The sequence below is a fragment of the Enoplosus armatus genome, chromosome 4 (genome assembly GCF_043641665.1).
Source record: "Enoplosus armatus isolate fEnoArm2 chromosome 4, fEnoArm2.hap1, whole genome shotgun sequence".
Lineage (NCBI taxonomy): Eukaryota > Metazoa > Chordata > Actinopteri > Centrarchiformes > Enoplosidae > Enoplosus > Enoplosus armatus.
The window spans coordinates 1337501-1357500 of NC_092183.1; the positions used below are offsets into that span (position 1 = coordinate 1337501).

At 44.3% G+C, this 20000-nt stretch overlaps 2 protein-coding genes across 3 annotated transcripts in view; both read left to right on the forward strand.

Annotated features, from left to right (window-relative positions):
* ddr2l (discoidin domain receptor family, member 2, like) overlaps nucleotides 1-7966 on the forward strand; it is a 22422-nt gene extending 14456 nt beyond the window's left edge. Inside the window, exons 7-20 of the mRNA XM_070903997.1 lie at nucleotides 646-751; nucleotides 831-1020; nucleotides 1184-1430; nucleotides 1536-1625; nucleotides 1768-1910; nucleotides 2407-2518; nucleotides 3189-3305; nucleotides 3832-3906; nucleotides 4521-4765; nucleotides 4947-5074; nucleotides 5848-6045; nucleotides 6240-6474; nucleotides 6851-7000; nucleotides 7832-7966. Coding sequence (XP_070760098.1) covers nucleotides 646-751; nucleotides 831-1020; nucleotides 1184-1430; nucleotides 1536-1625; nucleotides 1768-1910; nucleotides 2407-2518; nucleotides 3189-3305; nucleotides 3832-3906; nucleotides 4521-4765; nucleotides 4947-5074; nucleotides 5848-6045; nucleotides 6240-6474; nucleotides 6851-7000; nucleotides 7832-7966 — 2171 coding nt within the window. The remainder of the gene's footprint in view (nucleotides 1-645; nucleotides 752-830; nucleotides 1021-1183; nucleotides 1431-1535; nucleotides 1626-1767; nucleotides 1911-2406; nucleotides 2519-3188; nucleotides 3306-3831; nucleotides 3907-4520; nucleotides 4766-4946; nucleotides 5075-5847; nucleotides 6046-6239; nucleotides 6475-6850; nucleotides 7001-7831) is intronic.
* An 11073-nt stretch (nucleotides 7967-19039) lies between these two features.
* LOC139283969 (protein-lysine 6-oxidase) overlaps nucleotides 19040-20000 on the forward strand; it is a 7274-nt gene continuing 6313 nt past the window's right edge. The window contains exon 1 of one of the 2 annotated variants that reach the window (XM_070904085.1): nucleotides 19040-19568. In XM_070904085.1, coding sequence (XP_070760186.1) covers nucleotides 19040-19568 — 529 coding nt within the window. The remainder of the gene's footprint in view (nucleotides 19569-20000) is intronic. The other variant, XM_070904086.1, reaches the window with a different exon arrangement.

Genomic DNA, 20000 nt, shown 5'->3' on the forward strand with positions numbered 1-20000 from the left:
CAGCAGACATTTCATCTAGTTATGTCTCATAAAAAGGAGTTACGGACTCTTTGGGTGGCAGGTGCAGATAAAACATAAAGAGGATGAAACTCTGTTTTTCACTGTGTCTTCGTTCTTTCAATACTGCAATGTGAAGTGTTGAAAACTGTCAAGTACCAACAGCTGGCAGCCAGTGCTCAGTCAGGGTCCCAGTCTTCAGAAAACTAGGAAATACTGCGTTTAATTCAAGCAAAGTTCTTCACTCCCTGTTGTTTTGGAAAGTTTGGCATATTTAGTTCAATAAAAAAAGGACTCAGACTAAGGTACAGTCCTGACTGTATCACATTTAGACCATGATGCTCCACATGGTGGTCAATGGCTGGTGGTTTGAACTGTTGCCTGGAACAAAGATCTGTATAAAGTCAGCCATCCACCATCTAAAGGAGGGTGAAGTCGGTCGCTCCACCTGTCTCACACTTCAGTCCGTTATTTGTCAAGGTAACCATTCATGCGTCAAAGTTTTTACTTGGAAGCTGTAGTTGGTGTCTGAAAGCTGCGATCCCACTGAGATGAACTGGTGACGGGTTGGTCTGAGCTCCTGTCAGTAAGACATGAATGTGTGCAGAAGCCGTGAAACTTGCCAGTAACCGTCCTCTCGCCCTGCAGACGGTCTGATCTCCTACAGCGCTCCGGAGGGTCAGCTCATGATGCCGCCTGGTTATCCCATCGCCAGCCTCAACGACTCCACGTATGACGGAGCTCATGAGAGGAGGCGCGTCACACACACTCGTCACACGTCAGTGTTTCCTGTCTCCCTGCTCTCTGGGACTGACGGCTGTCTTGTCCAATAGGAGGCTGTTTGGCGGGATGGGTCAGCTGACGGACGGCGTGATCGGCCTGGACGACTTCCTGCTGACGCGGCAGTACCACGTGTGGCCGGGCTACGACTACCTGGGCTGGAGGAACGACTCGCTGGGAACTCTGGGATACGTGGAGATGGAGTTCGTCTTTGACAAGCAGAGGAACTTCACCTCCCTGAAGGTTTTTAATTCTGCTTTCTTCACCTCGTCAGCGGCTCATCAACAGCATTTACAATATTTAAAAATACATATCAGCCAGTTTGGTTCATCCTTTAAACCACGAAGCATAAAGACTTTTCTAAAATGTTATATTGTTTTAAAAATGGCGTTCCATCATATTCCAGGTTCACAGTAACAACATGTTCTCCCGCGGTGTGAAGATCTTCTCCTCCGTCTCCTGTTGGTTTAAGCCCCGCCTCATCGCCGGCTGGGAGGCGGAGTCTGTGGCGTTCAAGACAGTGCTGGACGACAGGAACCCGAGCGCCCGCTACGTCACCGTGCCGCTGAACCGCCGTGCCGCCAAATCCCTCCGCTGCCGCTTTTACTTCGCTGACGTCTGGATGATGTTCAGCGAGATCTCCTTTCAGTCGGGTAACACACACACACACACACAAATACACACACACACACACACAAATACACACACACACACACACACACACAAATACACATGACCTCCCTTTATTTGTCCCTCAGAGGACACCGTACTCCCGACCCAGATGACCCTGGTGGTGACCTCCACTCCAGCCAGCCAGGAGAGCACCATGACAACCACACCAAAGACAGGTGTGACCTTTAACCCTTTAACCCTTGACCCTGTAATGTAAATACCTCCCGTGTATAACAAACTGACTCAACTAACTTGGTAGCATCCGTCGTCTCGTGAGTAAACATGACTCAGCGTTAAATCTCTCTCCCGTCTCCACAGCGGCCAGTCCATCAGCCAGTGACCCGCCAGATGACGGGAACACGCCCATTCTGATCGGCTGCCTGGTGACCATCATCCTGCTGTTGGTCATCATCATCTTCCTCATCCTCTGGTGCCAGTACGTCTGTAAGGTGCTGGAGAAGGTGAGCAGATACTGATACAGGTCACCTATTGTTCAGTTTCAAGATGTTGTTGTCACATAAAGCATCCAGCGTCTTTAAAGCACGATTCATCTAATAAAAGAGGTGGTGTAAAATGAGTCTGACTCCAGACGCGTCCAAACACTTGTTCGTGTCCACGTGTCAGCTGTTCAAGGCAAACCAGTCAGGCCTGATCACAAAGCGCAGACAGAGCATTTATTGTCCTGTAATGTTTGTAACAAGAGAAAACAAAAGGCTGGAGAGACAACTGTTCTAAAATTAGCACCTCTGACTGGAAACTATTTTTCCTTTTTCCTAATCAACTTCTCCTTGAACATAATGACATGCAAGAGTAGTTTCAAAGAGCTGACCTGGGTAAAGGTTGGCTCATCAGAAGACTAAAGAACAGCAGAACACAGATTATTAATATGTTTATGATTTATTATTAAGTATTTCTGATATTCCTTAAAGCTGACAGAAATCCGCTCTCCTCCTCCAGGCTCCACGTCGGATCCTCGACGAGGAGGTGACAGTCCGGCTGTCGTCCTGCAGCGACACTATCATCCTCCAAACCCCCCCTGTGCCCCCCCGCTCCGGCCACGCCCCTACAGGTAGACAACAACATACTGTCGTTATCGGACTTACTTCAAGTCCAAGTAGAAGGCTAGAAAAGGCCAACCATGGTCATGACCAATAAAGATCATGATCAATAACTAACATGGCCATTATTACAGAGATCTTATTTATACACGGGATTCCCTGACGAGGAATCAATTAAGTGTAATTGACGGTACAATTGGAGTTACTGAGTGTCTTTGCATTGCTTACAACCCCGTCAGTGCTGCTGGTGTTTCCCATGTGGTCTTGTTGCCCCGGGCCTGAAGCGTACTGCCTCTGCTGACAACAACAGTGTACTGTGCTGTACTCCAGGTGAGTACAGCACAGTACACCTGGTGACAGCCTCCGTTGTCATAGACGTTATTAAACAGACGTGTCTGAGCTGAAGGTCTGAAGGTGAGGCTGGATTAAGTCAAAGGCAGGACTGCTTTTTTATGTTGTAGCAGCATTCAAATGTGTGCTACTCTTCTGGTTGGAGATATAAAGGTTGCAGAAACAATGCGACTGACAGACTCAAACATCTGAGCCGTGTGTGAAAAACAAATCTTTGTAGAAAAACAAAACTCCGATAGCTGCCACTACTTTGTTTCAGTACACATTTAGTCCCGCAGGGGTGTTTGGACCGGGTGTGCTTCATGAATCCATGTTTTCTGTTATGCTCAGGCCCCTCCAACACTGACCCTCACTATGAGAGAGTTTTCCTGTTGGACCCACAGTACCAGAACCCGGCGGTGCTGAGAAACAAGCTGCCAGAGCTGTCGCAGAGTGCAGAGGCCTCAGGTAAACAGGCTGGAACTCACTTTTATAAGCTTCACTACAGCCGTCACAGCAGAACAGTATATGAGAATGAGGGTGACAAATAGAAGAATTTCCCAGTTCGTCATGTTTTATTGGGCAGTTATTGACCATCTGTGGAGGTTTAGTGATAGTTAACCCAGACCTGCCGCCTCTAAGGAAACATAAAGTTGAGTGGAAGTAAATCTGAATCATTGATGTCTTGAAAATGCTCCAGATCTTAACCGTGATGACATGTTTAGACCGGACTCGTCAGAGAGAGCCGAGGCCTCCAGTAAAACACATGAAACTGCTGCAGTCTGCCCCCTGCTGGCCATTATCACCATCCTGTCGGTCCTAAACAGCTTTTGAATGTTTCTCTGCTTTTAACTTTATTTCCTTCAGAAAACCTCTTCCTTTTTTCTCTTACTCTCTTTTTTTGCCTTCAGCATTGTAAACACTGGATGTGCATGCTCCTTCATTCTGCAGTTTCTCTTCCTCTCTGTCCACGTTCCTCCTCGTCTTCCTCCAGCTCTGCTCCTCGGTAATCCTCTCTATGACCTCCTCCTGCTGACTTCCTGTCACATGACGTCAGGCTGGCTGCGTGGTAAGAGCTGAAAGGTGTGACTCCAGACATTTAAACATCCATCAGATACAGAGACTGAGAGGCGAGGACGTTTGGTTTTTTATATTTTATACTTCTCTTCGTCATTTTCCCTGTTGCTGGTGAATTTTCAACAATGTTTGTTTTGCGTTTATATTGTCTGATATAATTATATCGGCTTTGGTCTTACAAATCCAGTCGGGTTCTACTTATGACCTCAAGATTCACATCAGCCTTCCTCATTGAAGAAGAAGAAGAAGACTATAGATGCAACTTAACATGTCAGGGATCCTGCTGATATTTAAAACTTCATGATAAGCTGGATTACTTTTAGTTTGGAGTCACAGGCTTTAACTTCCTGATTCAAGATATTGTTATTCGGAGATAATGAACGATGAAAATAAAGAATATTGCAACCGCGGATCCTAATGAAGTATTTCTAAGTATTACCGGGGACATTTTAAAGCATTTATCACAGAGACAACAGGAAGAAAAGTCCCCCCCATTAAATTCATACAATGTTGTAAAATGTGTCTGTGTCTGTAAAAACAATAATATTCATCATTCTGAACAAGAAATGAGAGAAAGGTGGCACCTCTTCCTCGTCTCTCCGACAGCTTGTGGAGGAGGCTATGCCGAGCCTGACGTCACCCAGTGCACACCGCACCAGTGTTTCCATAGCAACGCGCCGCACTACGCTGAGACGGACATCGTGCGGCTGCAGGGCGTCACCGGCAGCAACATGTACGCCGTCCCCGCCCTCACCGTGGACTCTCTCACCAGGAAGGACATCTCTGCCGCCGAGTTCCCACGGCAACAGCTGATCTTCAGGGAGAAGCTGGGGGAGGGGCAGTTTGGAGAGGTGAGCAGGGAGTGGGCGGGGCCACAGGCGACGAGGGGGCACTGAAAATCCCTGAAAGTCTGTGGATTTTGATGCATGTATGGGATTCTTCTTAAAATACGGAGCTCTGTGTGTTGGAAAGCAACTCGAAAGTAATCTGATAGCTTCCGTGATTATGTTTATACCCACTTGTCTCCTGCAGGTCCACCTGTGTGAGGCCGAGGGACTCCCAGAATTCCTTGGGGAGGGGTCACCTCTTCCTGACAGAGACGGTCGTTCGGTTCTGGTGGCTGTTAAACAGCTGAGGGCCGACGCTACCAGCCAAGCCAGGTACACAGAGTGTCTGTGTGACAGCTGCGTGAATATGACCAGTACCTTTCATGGCAATCCTGTTTGATGAAGTGGAGACTTTGTCCTCATGGTGGCACTAGAGGAAAGGTCAGGGGGTGACTAAAACCATGAGGATTCATCCTCTGGGGACAGTGAATATCCACAGACACTTGTAGAGAAACCTAGCCTGGCATCTCCGGACCAGTTTGGAACCTCTCTGCCCATTTATGATTTCTTAGGGGGCGAAGACCAAAATGTAGCTGGACGCTACAACCAATCAGAGCAACGTGTGATGTAGCCGTAGGCTGCTAGGCTAGGTAGCTAGTTCCAACATCCAGTTCATGTGGCTTCTGGTTCAACATAATACGCAGATGTTTGGCACGACATGTTTTAGAAGAACACTGACCATCTGTATGTAACGTGAACGACCGTCCAGTTCATTAAATACTGACGAGATAGATTCAGAACGTTCCACATCAGCGGCAGCCATCTTGGTTGTTTACGAAAATTCTTCAACGGCGCTTAAACCCGCCCCACAGAATAGATCAGGACACAAGATGCGTCAGGTTCTGGGTGCCTTACCACCTCTGCTAAACGACCCTCAACAGCTCGCCCCCACAAAAATGCAACTCAAAGAGTCTTTCTCGGCTTCGAGTCTATCTTATGTCAACTCACGTTGGTAACTACAGGGACTGTGCGCTGGACTGCTGCTGCTGATACTAAACAATGACAGTGTCTGGCTAATCCTCTCCCTCCATCTGTCTGTCCATCAGGAACGACTTCCTGAAGGAAATAAAGATCATGTCTCGTCTGAACGACCCCAACATCATCCGGCTGCTGTGTGTGTGTGTGTCCTCTGACCCGCTGTGCATGGTGACCGAGTACATGGAGAACGGAGACCTCAACATGTTCCTGTCGCAGCGGGAGATCGAGAGCACGCTGACACACGCCAACAACATCCCTTCAGTCAGGTGAATATACCACGCTAACATGCCAATACCATGCAAACAGCAGGGGGCGACGTGATTACTTTTCAGGCTATGATCAGCACTTTTCTACAGAGGAACAAAACCTCCCCCACAGCCATTTATCTTCCCTCTCCAAACATGTTCTCCACCTCCTTCTCCTTCGTCTTCCTCCTCCTTCCTTTCCTACCTCCCTCTAGTCTATCAGACCTCCTCCACATGTCGGTGCAGATCTCGTCGGGGATGAAGTACCTGGCGTCTCTGAACTTCGTGCACCGTGACCTGGCAACCAGGAACTGCCTGCTGGACCGCCGCCTCACCATCAAGATCGCCGACTTCGGGATGAGCCGAAACCTGTACAGCAGCGACTACTACCGCATCCAGGGCCGGGCAGTGCTGCCCATACGATGGATGGCCTGGGAGAGTATTCTACTGGTGAGGGAGGGGAGGAGTTAACATATCATAAGACTAAAGAAAGAAAGAAAAGAAGACATTTATTTATGATCAGGTCTCAGTTCCACTTGGTAACTTGTTGTCAATTTGAGGTTGATCTTTAGGTTTTATCACAGGTTTCTGCAAGACAGTCAAGACCTATTTATCAATAGATGCAACTTCTTGGACTCGCAAAGACCTAAATTCTGATGTTAACACCCCCTAAACACCACATTTCATCAACATTTGTCTTTGCTGAAGGATCATTGGGGTTGACATAAAACCTTGAGGGTTCTAAAACTTGAAAAGCTCTTTCATAAAATTATATCTTGACTTTTAAACAATTTTCATTTTATTCACCCCCGGCCTTTTTTTCCAGGGTAAGTTCACCACGGCCAGTGACGTGTGGGCGTTTGGTGTCACCCTGTGGGAGATCTTCACTCTGTGTAAGGAGCAACCCTACAGCCTGCTGTCCGATGAACAGGTCATAGAGAACACTGGCGAGTTCTTCAGGAACCAGGGCAGACAGGTGAAACGAATCAAACGCACCCACAAAGGACAGAGTTCAGTACACTTCTAACGTGTCAGTCATCCCAAGTCCGGCCTTGCATCCTGGTGTGCCTAGTTTTGGCCACCGGTGAAAGCAGCTCCAGCATCATTGGAATAATTCTGCATGTTTGTGATTCATGTTAACTGGATCCAGGCAAAGAGTCATAGCTCTGCAGGGAAGCTTGTAACTCACTGTCACACTGACAAAAATGTGCTAACCAGTTCACATGTAGCAGGCTGAGTTCCTCCACAAGGGGGAGCTGTTCAGTCACCTACAGCAGTGGTTCCCAACCTGGGGATCGGGACCCTCAGTGCTCACTAGATAAAGTATGAGGGGTCACTAGATGATTTACAGGACTGGAAAGTAGAAAAATACTTTTCTGCACAAATGTTTTTTTTGTTCATATGTTATTCTAAATATTTTTACCTCTTCATGCCTTTCAATAAAAACCTCAAATAAAACAGAAATGAACTGTCACTGGTTGATCTGGTCATAATGGTAATGATGGGGCACAACACAGTGCTTCATTTTTAGGGGTGTGTCAAATACTCTGGGAACCACTGACCTACACGAAAGGAAAGTCACTGCAGCATTTGGGTGCTTTGCATTAGTATGTCTTTGTTGGGAAATTGGCCCTTGCTCATTCTATCTTTCACCATCTCTAGATCTAGATCTGTAGATCTATTTTCATTAGATAATGCTCAATACTACATTGTGTTTTCTGAGATCTTTCTCACTAAGTTCGTACACCTGAGGAATGCTTTTTCTTTTCTATCTGATCTCTTTAACTCTCCTGTATTTCCCTTCTAGATCTTCCTCTACGGCCCTCCGCTCTGCCCACCTTCTCTCTTCGAGCTGATGATGCGTTGTTGGCGTCGAGACATAACCGACCGACCCACCTTCGAGGGACTTTACCAAGCCCTGAGGCCCCATGTCAACCAGTGAGCTGAGGCCGCTAAACTAGGCGGCGGGTTTGTCCATCTCTGGACTCCTGTAAGATGACAGACTGACACGAGAAGACAGAGGACTGGAATTGCATTACAAGAGTAAGTCTCTGTCAAAGGGATTGAATGAACTGGCAAAGCCGTGGTCAGAAGTTGGGTTCGCTTTGTGGTAACAGCAGCACTCTGTTCCGAGAGACAAGATGGAGATGGAAGGAGAAAAGGCTGGTCAACTCAGAGGAGAAGCTTTTTGCGAGATCCAAACCTTTCAGTCGTTAGTGAACAAATATTTCTAAGCTTTTTAAAAATTTCTATCATTGCTGATTTCACAGTTTCATCCATCTCTTTAAAGTCCCTTTGACCGAAACGTCTTGTCGGACCTTTTGACATATCTTCTTTTCATGTTGTTATGGTGCCAAAGGTGCCGTAAACTTAATTTTTTCCCTCTCTTTGGCTTTTAATGATGCCAAAAACTGGACAGACTCCTCAGTCTTGGTAGTTTCTCCTGTGCCTGTGGTTTTTTATTATTATTGTAAAGCACTGTCTGTGTCTCTCAGTTATTCATGTTCATATATTAACCCACACTGGAGCTAGGGCTAGGGTCAAATTGTAGATTAGTTTTATTTTTAGATTTTTATTTTTTCTTGTTTTACAGTTTTTCACTTTTGTTGGTCTTTTTTGTGGATATGAATGTTGTTTAGCTGAGGTTCACGTCACGCTGCCAAGAGGCCGCGATGAGAATCAGTCAGTGGGAAACTAGCTGTGGTAATTAAGGAAAGAATGGAGGCACAATGAAACCAAATAAGACCTTTTTTGTTGCCAAAGAGAAATAAAGAAGGTAAGTGATAAAACAAAATTACATTATATATTACATTTGTAAAACTCAACCTTGTGAATGGACTTATGGCTAAACATTATACCATTAACATCTGCCAGTTGTTGGATGTTTTTATTCAAAGTGCCTTACATTTGTAGCATGAGTGGTAACAATGGGAATTAAGCCAATATTAACAACACGGGTACCGCTAGCGGGGAGAGTCAAGTATCTAATGCAAAAGTCTCATGTCAAGGTATCACTTCATCTGTGTTTGTGTTTGTGCTGGGGCTTATGAAACGTATGTATGTCAAGTGTGTAGGCTATATGTCTATGTCGGAGCCCATAGACCTGTAAGTCTGTTCGGTGTCTCCATTAGCCCTGTTCTGCTTTGATGGAGTTAGTTGTGGTTTGGTTTGGTTTGCGCCTCCAAAGATTGGCCAGCTGGCCATAGAGCAAATATTTAAAAAATTGAAGTCTTTAGTTTCATCACTGGAATAAGACAATGAGACAACAGTGAAAAAAATGACTGTTCAAATCAAGATTCAAATATTCACCAACAGAGACGGAGCCTCAACCTAGGATAGAGATTTTGGCGAATAACCTAGCTTGGTGTTAGCTGACTAAAACGTTAGCAAGTTGTTGTGCTGTAGTTACACTAGGTTTGGCAGTAACCCTGTTGGAAGAGTATGACAATCTCTGTGTAGATGCTAGTTAGCTAACTAACCAGCTAAATAGCTTGTTACTTCTCTGGAGTTATGTTTCACTTCAATTTCAGGATATATGCAATATATATTCTGCATGCTGTCTAACTAACTAGCAAAGTACTTAGCAGGTAAGCTAGGTTGTATTTAAACCAGGTTTGGCTTCATTCCAAAACCTGTGGAGATGTTGGCTAGCTTTCTACGCAGCTAACAGCATCATTTGTCTTGTTTTTGCGTAGTTTGACAGTGTTATGATAAAACTAGGTCTGGTATGATTTAGCTCGGTAAAATCTCGGCAAGCGGAGACAAGACACAACATGTACATTTTGGGCTGTACGTAGCAGAACTACTGTGTTAGAATGGGACCCTCTGAGCTGAGGGCCAATGAGCCACGAGAGTCTAAGGAGGATGACCGATGGAGCCATCTGACAAGTCCCGCCTCTCACGGCATTAATCAGCCAATCCCTGCAGCCAATCCTAATGTCCTCCAGAAGATTACTATAAGAAATATAAGAATTCCTTTTTCTGCCATTAGAGGGCGCCAGTGATGGCCTGTCAATGAGATGTTTGATGTTTGAAAGTCTTGTACCACATAGCATTCAAAAGAGTTTTGTTTACAGAACTAACGCAGGATAGATGCAACGCAGAACAAAACGAATCTTCGAGCAATCTTAAGTTAACTATGTAAAGGTGGATGTGGAGAAAGCTAGCCAGTGTTGGTGATGATGAGTTTTCCATACATGTACTGCAGAATTTCAAAAAGGAAAGGTGATTGGTCAACATTGCAACTGGATTAACGTATGTTCTTCCAGCTGGATCTCCAAAGGGCCGGTCACACCAACAACCAACTACTACACAACCAACTGTGCAGTATTTTAAATTCTCCATTAGAACAAATTGATCAAAATTTAAAATGGCGCAAGTGCAAATCAACACCACCTTCGTAGGAAAGAGGGAGGAAGACCAAATGTGTTTAGTTTGAGTGCATCTTTCAGTGTTGTTGTTGTTACAGTAGTGTTTCGTTATCTGTACTGTATCTTAACACTTCTATTAGTGTGTGTAAGTGTGCGTTTAAGAGAAAATGAGTTTCGTGAATGAGTGTTTTTAACATTCCTTTGAGCACTGGGAGCTAGTTGGGATTAAAGTGGTTAACGAGAGTTGCTCTGTTGTGCCAAATGATGTGATTACATGAGAGAGAGGAGACTTTTTTAAACAAGGAGGGAAAAGGACAGAAAGTAAGGAAACCACTAAACTCAATCTCCCAGAGTCCTTTGCTACAGTGAGCCTGTGTATTTTGTTGTGGTTCCATTAGAGATAGATGAGTCTTTTAGTTGTGATAGTGTACAGTATAAGTGATCTATAATATCTCAGTGTGTGAATGCAGATTAGGTGTGATAATTGTTATTGATAAGTGATTATCTATCAGAATTTATAGTAGCTATTTCTCTGATTATTTCTATTCTGGAAAGGGGTTGGGTTTTTTCTTTTTTTCCAACAGGAATTCAGTTTTGATCATTTCTAACAGATGTCCTGTTTCAGACATTGTATTGTATTAATTAATTAATATATTGGGAGTTGGGAACTTTATGTTCTGTCATCCCAAGTCATTTTCACTCTGTACCCTCTCATGTCTCGGTTTGTTTTTCTTATAATAAACAGTAAAATTTGTCAAACAGAGTAGAGATTGTGTCTTATTTTACACAAATGGATGAACTTTGGGGATTCAAGCTGAAGCCTCCGTTAGTTATCAGTACGAACTCTCAAGGTTTCAGAAAACAAACTTTTCCTGTTTCCAGGATAAACAATGGCTTCTGTGTTCCAGCTGAACTGCAGGCTTCATGGTGGGTAGGAATGTTTTTGTTCCGCATGACACATCAAACTTTACAGCTAATAAATAGGGATACAATTAATACTTTGCATTGATTAAAGCTTGTTTTAGCCACTAGGGGGCATAAGAACTCCATAACAAGCTGACAGACACATGTTAACATGTTAGCAACCTGCTGGCTACTTCCACATCCAGCAGACACAGAGCAACATGATCATCTCACTGGAGTCCTGTTTGTGTCCAGCTGATGAATGTGAGTCCTGTATTCACTCTCCTTTCAGCTCTGGTTTGGTCTCCACCAACTCCTGAGAGACATATCTGGCTCTTTAGCTGCCAGATGTTCCACTTCTACGTACAGTGGGTTATTCCGAGCTTGAAGATTCAAGATTCGTTTTATTCCACCCAGCTGCATCCATAAAAGACAAGGGTAAGACAGCTACAGGGAATGACAAACCTATCATAAGAACATAATAAAACATACAGTAAAAAGAAAATACACTGATGTTAAATAGATAAAACATTGGGTATGAATAAGTAAAAATAGAGCTCTGGTTTCCATATCGATGTCATCCTTATTTGGACTTGGTTGGTTTGGTGCCACGATCGTCCTTCTCTTTTGAAAAGAAGCTTATCAGTTACTGTATGAGTTTGATAATGATGGCAAGGTGTTACAAAACTTTAACAGGACAGAGCTCTTCGTGTTTGTGAGAACCACGCTCGCTGTAATTGTTGTTGGCGGAAGCAAAGCTAAATTTGATGGACAAAGAAGCCAAAAGCCGAGGTTTGTTTGCAGACGTGGGCTCAGTGACCGCAGCTTTCATAAGGGTGGTTCCAACAAAAAGGCGAGCCACAAGATGAGAAGCAATGGTCCAGGTTTCATTTTGATAGAAGTACAAACTGTTTAATGTTGCCAGAGCCTTCTGCTGCTTCAGATATGAAGAATAAATGACTCCGGGTTGGTTGGATAGAGGGTCCAAAAAAAGAAACACAATGAGTTTTACACAGCAACAAAAAATAGTAATGGTTTACACAACACTGGGCGAGGTGACAACAGCTTTCATAACTTCTGTTGTGATGCTGGAGTAGACCCATCCAAACCCAACCTTGCTGTAATTATTGGTGCTGCTCTGCTCGCTGTTGTCCTCCTGAATATGTGAGGAGGTTTGGTCAAGATAAGGATTATTTTTATCTCTTTGGTATGAACTCTGTCACGTCCACAAAAGCACTCAGTGGAACTGAGGGGAGTTCAAGTTGAAAGATTTTCGCAGCTTTTTTTATTACAGTAAATCCATTAATGACAAAAAAATATTAAGTGAGCACAAAAGGCCAGAGGCTGAATTTGAGTGCATGAAGGGACTGACTTTTGTAAGTTCAGAAATAGTTTTCAGATCAACAGAAGACAGAATGATGGTGTTTTGATTTAATGTGAATTGTCTTTGGACATGCTCATTAATTTGGTTGAATAAAACTCACTAAAAAGCCTGCTAGCTTCCACTGTCCAGTCAGAGTTTAGATATTTTGGTCAACTCAGGTGTGGTCATGTGAGCTCACTCTTTACACTTTGTTGTTTGTTCTGACAGCCATTATTTCTGACTGTTGTGGACCTGGAAAACCCAGAAAGTTACCATGGGAACGGACAACGCTGAGCTGTGTTGAACTGCATGTTGAACAGGGTTTTAATGTGGTGATTTCAATTTGTATCACTTTTTTTGTTTTGATGAATTTGAAAACATTTTGTTAATGTAAATGTCAACTAATTTTATTTAAATGATAAATCAAAAGAATCTTGGTGCACATTGCCCATCCCATCCATAAGACGCACTGACTTTGAGAACCACTGTTTAAGACCACTTCTCCCTTTTGTTTCCAGCTTATCCTATAATTATTTTTGCTATGTATATGGGACTATGTATGAACAACACAATGACTTCCTGTATGATATGACTCAAAGAGAGAACATATGGGGACCAAGAATAGAGCCCTGTGGAACACCTCAGGTTAAATATTTTAGTAAGGAGGAGGATGGATTAGCTATTGAGATACACATACAGATCTCATGGTGGATAAATAAGTTGATCAGGCAAGTGTTGTTTCTATAATGCCAACTATTGATCCTAAAATGAGCATATAAACCTGGCACAGTGAATGCTTCACTCTCACTGTTGAGCCACATGGGGCAGCACAGCATGACATGATCCAGATATGAATGAAGCAAAAGCAACACCACAAGCTTTAATCTGTAACTAAACAATACATAAAGATAAAGTGAGGAATGTTCTGAGACCTGTGTACATTTTGGTCCATAGATAAAGATTTGGGTTGGGACGCATGCCTCTATTCATGCAATCAGACTGCTGTTGTACTTGGCTGCTGGTAAATGTAGTCTGTGCCATTTTAAGACTCAGTTTTGATTTTTATTTTGCCAAAAAGAATTTTCTCTTGATAACTTAAGACTCCGGAAAATGTAAATTGCTTTGGAAAGCCAGGAGGGAATGGGGTAAATTATTGCTGAATGAAGCTTAAATGGTTTTAAGATTAAGCTTCTAATGGTCCATGTTGGGAAATTGGGCCTCCGCAGCAGATAATGAGACTAAGAACACCAAATAAAAAGGAGCAGAAAGAAGGAATGGGGCCCAAACACTGCAAATAATAATCCGACAGTTAGCTCTTCTTGTTTTTGTGATGATCACATTTTCTATAATGTAATTATATTGAGTTGCTCAGGTGATAAAACATGGGCCAGGTTTTGTACTTCAAAAACTTCCCTAACTGTTTATTCTTTTATTTGGGCATTGATGAGATTATATTGAAGTCCTATGTGGTAATAAAGTTTCCTGTCAGATTTATCTTCTAACTGGATATTAGTAGGATCTGTACTGTGTCTGAGAATCTGAGAGTTAATCGTAACATCAGATCAGGAGCCGTATCCATCAGACAGCAGCCGGAAGAGGAAGCTGGTCTCCATCACCACGGCAACGTCTGGTCACACTCGGTTAAATCAGGTAAGCGAGGATGTGTCAAACATTACAGCAAAAATAACAAATAAACTGAAACAGTGAAACAGCAGAGACATATGAGCCACTCCTCTCTGATGTTTAATGGAAGCTGTGTGGATTTGACTTCTAGGAGTTTGACTTTGGGGTTGGAGGTCAGGGGTCAGCTGACTGATGTGGACTCAGGTTCTGTTGTGGTTTATGGTGGTTATGTTTTTATTGAGCCTGGCTTCTATTAGCTGCTGTTACAGCTGCTTTACAGGCAGATCAGCAGGAATGAGCTGTTCTCACTGACTGGTGGATGGATGGACGGACGGACGGACGGATGGACGGATGGGGTGACCAGTCATGTACCCATTAAAAGCGTTACATGCTACAAGTGCCGCCGTCTCATCTCAAACCACAGACTTTCCGCAGACATCCATCCCAGGACCCCCACTGTCTCTATTCTTTATTGTTTGGTCCTCCTGGTGGAGTGGAACCAGGAACCACCGACAGCCACCTCAAATCTCATTTCATGTCTCAACATTTAGCAACACAATAACAACCCCTTTGATCTCTGGAGCACATAAAGCTGCAAACACAACTGTAATTCAACTGTAATGTGTGTTTTCTGTCTTTCCCCAAGTCACATGAGGAGATGGACATCAGTCTGAAACTGATGGACAGAGCTAGCCTAGCTTATCAGGCTGGGAGAAACAGCCAAGCTCCCTAACGAGAGAAAATCTACACCACCAATGTTGTGGGTCGGTGTCATATTCAAGGACCAGTCTTCAAATTTGAAATGTCTGGATGGAATTGCAGTTCGCTGTCTTATAAGTAAGACTGCTTTTAATCCTTTTAGCCTGCATTCTGTAGAATAACACATGGTTGGGTTTAAGTTCAGTCACGTGCCTCACGTGTCGAATTTGTTGAATGCAGGTGTTGCGTTCAGCAGCATCACTGCATCAAGTCTTTAACACCTTTTAATAGGCCGGGCTGTGGAGGGTTTTTGTATTGTACTCATGTGATTTTGTGGCATTATTACAAATCTCTTCTGGTCTTCTACACACACACACACTGAAGGTGATGATGATGTTGGTGGTGATGAAGGCAGTGCTATTGTGTCTGGTGTTTCCATGGCTCTTTATGTGTCCTGTGTGCAGGAGGCCCCTCCAGGCGGCCAGCCCTCATTATGAAGCTGTTTAAAGGCTCAGATCAGGCCGACACCTGCTTCTCATTGTATCCCTGAATGTGAAGTGCAGAGCGCTGCGATAAAGTCAGCCTGCCTTTGATCTTTACACAAATGCCATAAAAAAGGAGCTCTTGTTCAGCTTGATCGCTTTTTCCTTTAACATGAAGGAATCGGTTCAACCACGCACACGTGTTGCTGCTGCAGGCTAGTTAGCTGCTAGCTGCTGCAAGCTAGTTAGCTGCTAGCTGCTGCGGGGCTACCTCCTGCTACTGGAGGAAACATCGGAGCGTTAGCATTTCAACTGCTACACAGAACCCGGGTGTGACCTGGACTGGTCCAAGACTGAATTCAACTCAAAGGATTCATCAGAATAATTACATTCCTAGTAAAGTCATCTTGATTTTCTGTTGCCCTTATAAACACAGTTATGGAGTCTTAAAGGAGATCGCAAGAAACACAAATTAAGAATAAATAAACTTAACAATGAAAAGACTCAGAAGAAGACCTGAACAGATAAATATGTGAGGTCAACCGCCACAGCTAAACGTTGAAGCCAGTTAGTGTTTTAAGCTTTAATGGCCACTAGAACGGGATTATCCCCAAGTCCTCTCGACAATGTCAAACCTGAGCATCCAAAAGGCTGATAAAGGAACCTGGTTAGTGTAACTTAGTGTAAAGACTGGAAGCAGGGGGAAACAGCTAGCATGGCCCAGTCCAGAGTGAGAAAACACACCCACCGACACCTCTGAAGGTCTCTAATTAACACGTCGATGGGATGAGGATGAGGACAACTGGAATGAAGGTGATTGCACTGTTAATTTGAGAGGATGAAGTCGTTTGAGGAGACTTCTTAGTAGTTGGAGGGGATGAATCACTAAACCGAGAGACAGAAATAAATCACCTTGCACACAAAGAAGTTTTTGGTGTGAATTATTTGAAAGTTTGATTACAAACTACTAACACAGAAGTCCCCCCCCCGAGCCCTCCTTCCCTGAGCTCGATGACAGATGAGCAGATGCAACCAGTCATCACAGTGGATGAAGCAGCTGATAGTTAACAGATGCTCTCGCTGTTCCTTCAGGGGACAATGAGCAGGTTCATTACAGAACTGTGGAAACAAAGAATGCCAAAGTATATGTCCTGTACATTAAGCAACAGGAAGACAGGGACAACAAACTGTCAACAACATGCTCAGGGTTCAGACCAGGACTCACAGCTGCTGTTCTCCTCACATCTCAATGAGGTCCAACTTGTCGTGTTGTCCTCCCCTTCTACTTCTAAATAAATATCAGACCTGCACCCTGGACTTCTTTAATTCCACGTGTAATATTAAAGCGCATTTTAGAAAGGAGGTCGTGGGTACCTGAATCCATTCACTCCAGTCGTAGAAGTGAATGTGAGCACAGATTGTAGGTCACCAAAGTAAACACTGGACCCAGTTTTCACCAGCCACACATCTTCCAAACTGACTCTGAAATGGCATTTTTCAGACGGACACATCAGGAGAAAATGAACTTTGTTGGAGACCTGTCTCTGTCTCAGCAACACTCTCTCATGAGATCTGGCAAGATATCTCTTCTCTCTGCTGAACTGTCTGTGAATTAAAAGTTATATTATTATTAAGAGACGGATAAAACAAAATAAGGTGCTGGGAGACAGGAAGTGTGTAGCTCTACTCAGACACAGTGGTGCTGTGAGCTAAATGCTAATATCAACATGCTAACATCCTCACAATGACAATGCTAACATGCTGATTGAGCAGGTTTACCATCTCCACCGGCTTAGTTTAGCATGTTAGCATGCTAACATTTGCTAATTGGCATTAACACAAAGTGCAGCTGAGGCTGATGGGAATCAGTTCTGCAGGTATTTGGTCATAAACCAAAATATTGGACACATTCAAATGTTTACCTCATGGTGGCGCTAGAGGAAAAGAGGATGACCAAAGTCAGCAGAATTCATCCTCTGCAGACCATGAATGTCTGAAACAAATTTCATGGCGGTTCCTCCAGCAGTTGTTGCAGTATTTTATAGTTTCTCTGTGTACTCTGTAGTTTTATATTTAGATGTATTCAGTTGTATTCTGCTGAAGATGTTGAGACTATATATTCTGCTTTATTAGCCAAAAGAAAAAATAAAGAAAAGTTGACCCAAATCACCCGACATGACAGGAGATACTGTAACTTACTGTAAGTCATTTTCAGTGTGTGTGTGTGTGTGTGTGTGTGTGTGTGTGTGACATGCAGCATGTGGGTGGCAGGTTGTGTGTTTTACAGTGTTCTGAGTGGAGGAAACTTCTCAGTTGGTAAGTGCTTCAGTTTCAGCTTTTTTAAAGCATCCTGAGTGCTCAGCGGGGGAAGGGGTGTGTGTGTGTGTGGGGGGGGTGATATTTCTCCCATAAAACCAAACAAAAGCATCTTGAATGGATTGTACAGAACCTCTGAACCAGGTTACATGTGCATGTATAGCTACGGAGGCCTACAGATATCCTAAAATATAATGGAAAACCTCAAAGAACTGGACGATATTGAACAGGTTAAACCTCTTGGGACCCTGAGAGGCCTTTTTGTCCAGTGTGGACCCTCCAGATGTAGTTTTGACTCACAGTTCTTCAGTTCTCAGTGTAAAATTAGAGAGCAGCTCTGACCAGAGATAATTAGACTGAGACAGGACGGTCAAGAGGCCAAAGCATGGCTCTAATTACACCTCCTCCTGTGCAGAGAAAACAATGGGTCAGAACTGAGATTATGCAGAGATCTGAAGCTTTCTGCAGGTAGGTAATCCGCCACAGTCCACAGTGAGTTACTGAGTTTATTTTCACTTGAAGTTGATTAATCATTATGCATTTTGAAACCTCTCCATGTTCTGCATTGAAGGACATCTGAAATTACAAAAAAGCCAAACATCAACCTTTTCAAACGGTCGCCTCTTTCTGCCAAATGCAGCTTTAACAGAACTGGTGTTCCTCAGCTGCTGCAGCCGTTTGGGTTTGGCTGAAATATAAACTGTAATTGTGGGAAACCTGGAAAAACACAAAATAAAAGCCTAAGCAAAAAAACACATCAGTTTCAACTCAGCTCTCAGGACAACGTGAAACCACACATCCTGCCTTTGCTGTCCTCTGAAGTCAAAGCTAAACACTCAACGCCATCAATCTTTGCTGTTTTGGCTTCTGAAACATCCTTTCTTAAAATCTCAGAGGAGCCAAATCACTATTGTATAATAAAGATATTCTAAAACACACTTTTATTCATTAGCTTTGACCCAAGGAAAGGCTTCTCTGTTTTTGTGCATCAGTGTTGCTTTCATGGCCTCTATAGAGGATCTGAACAGATCCCAGTTCAGTCTCTGTGGTTTTCATTACTGACCCTGATTAAAAGGATCAAGGTCACATCAAATGAGAGTCACATCCAAAACCTTCCTGCAGTTTACAAAACGTTCAGCTCCTCCTCTCTCTGCCCCCCCCTCTCTCCTCAGCAGCAGGATCAGCCGAGCTCAAACACTTGAGAGGAACTCTTCAGACCAGCAGCTGTCTGTGCGGGAGGACATAGTGTCGTGTGGACCATGAAGGAGCTCTCTCCTGACGCCTTGCTGCTGTCTTGCGCACATTTATGTTTCCTCTGTAGTTTTCTGGACGGGGCGCGCGCTCAGGAGGCTGCAGGTGATGGGGATGATGCGCTCCGGCGGGGGTTGACATGGCAACATAACGGCCAGGTTTTTAGCATCCTGAGCCGCGGCTCCCAGTACCGGCCGTCCGGCAGGAGGCAGACCGGGTCGCCCCGCCGCGGTAACCCTGTGGTCGTCGTCAGCAGCGGTAACGACACGGTCCCCGCCGCGTCCCGGGGCTCCCCGCGGGTCCCCGCCGCCAGCAGCTCTGCGCAATTGCGCGCGACGGTGCGTCAGCAGCAGCGGGCCGGCAGCGACGGAGACTCTGTCCCGGGCAGACGGGAGGACATGATGGTCGGGGACGATCCGTACAACCCGTACAAGGCTTCTAACTATTATCCCTATTATAACTACTACAACTCGTACTACAGACCCAGACCCAGGACTCAGCCCCGGCACGGATACGGGACCAGTTACCACCAGAACGGTACGAGAACCAAAGTTAACTCTTTCAGTCATCTCTCGTCCTCAAAAACAAAAACAAGCCCCCATAAAGGCTGATCATCGTCAGGCAAAGTGTCAGAAACCTGTTTCATTTCATAACAATAATGAATAAAAGTGTTCAAACTGAGCTGAAACTGTAAAAGGTCTTGGTGAGGCTCAGTCCTTCAGATCCCTCCGTGTTTACACGTCATTAACTCCAGGTGGACTCTGATGAGATCATTCACTGTTGTATGAAGGAGAAGCCGTTTGTAAAGCCTCTGAAGCTCTCGGTGCTGACCTGTTCTAATCTGCTGTCAGGCCTGAATCTCATCTTTAGTCCACAGATGCTGTATATCTGCTTTGTCCTCAGGGTGTCTCAGTGAGGACTGGCTGATCTAAGGTAAAACCAGGAGCCACATTTAATTAGGCCACACCC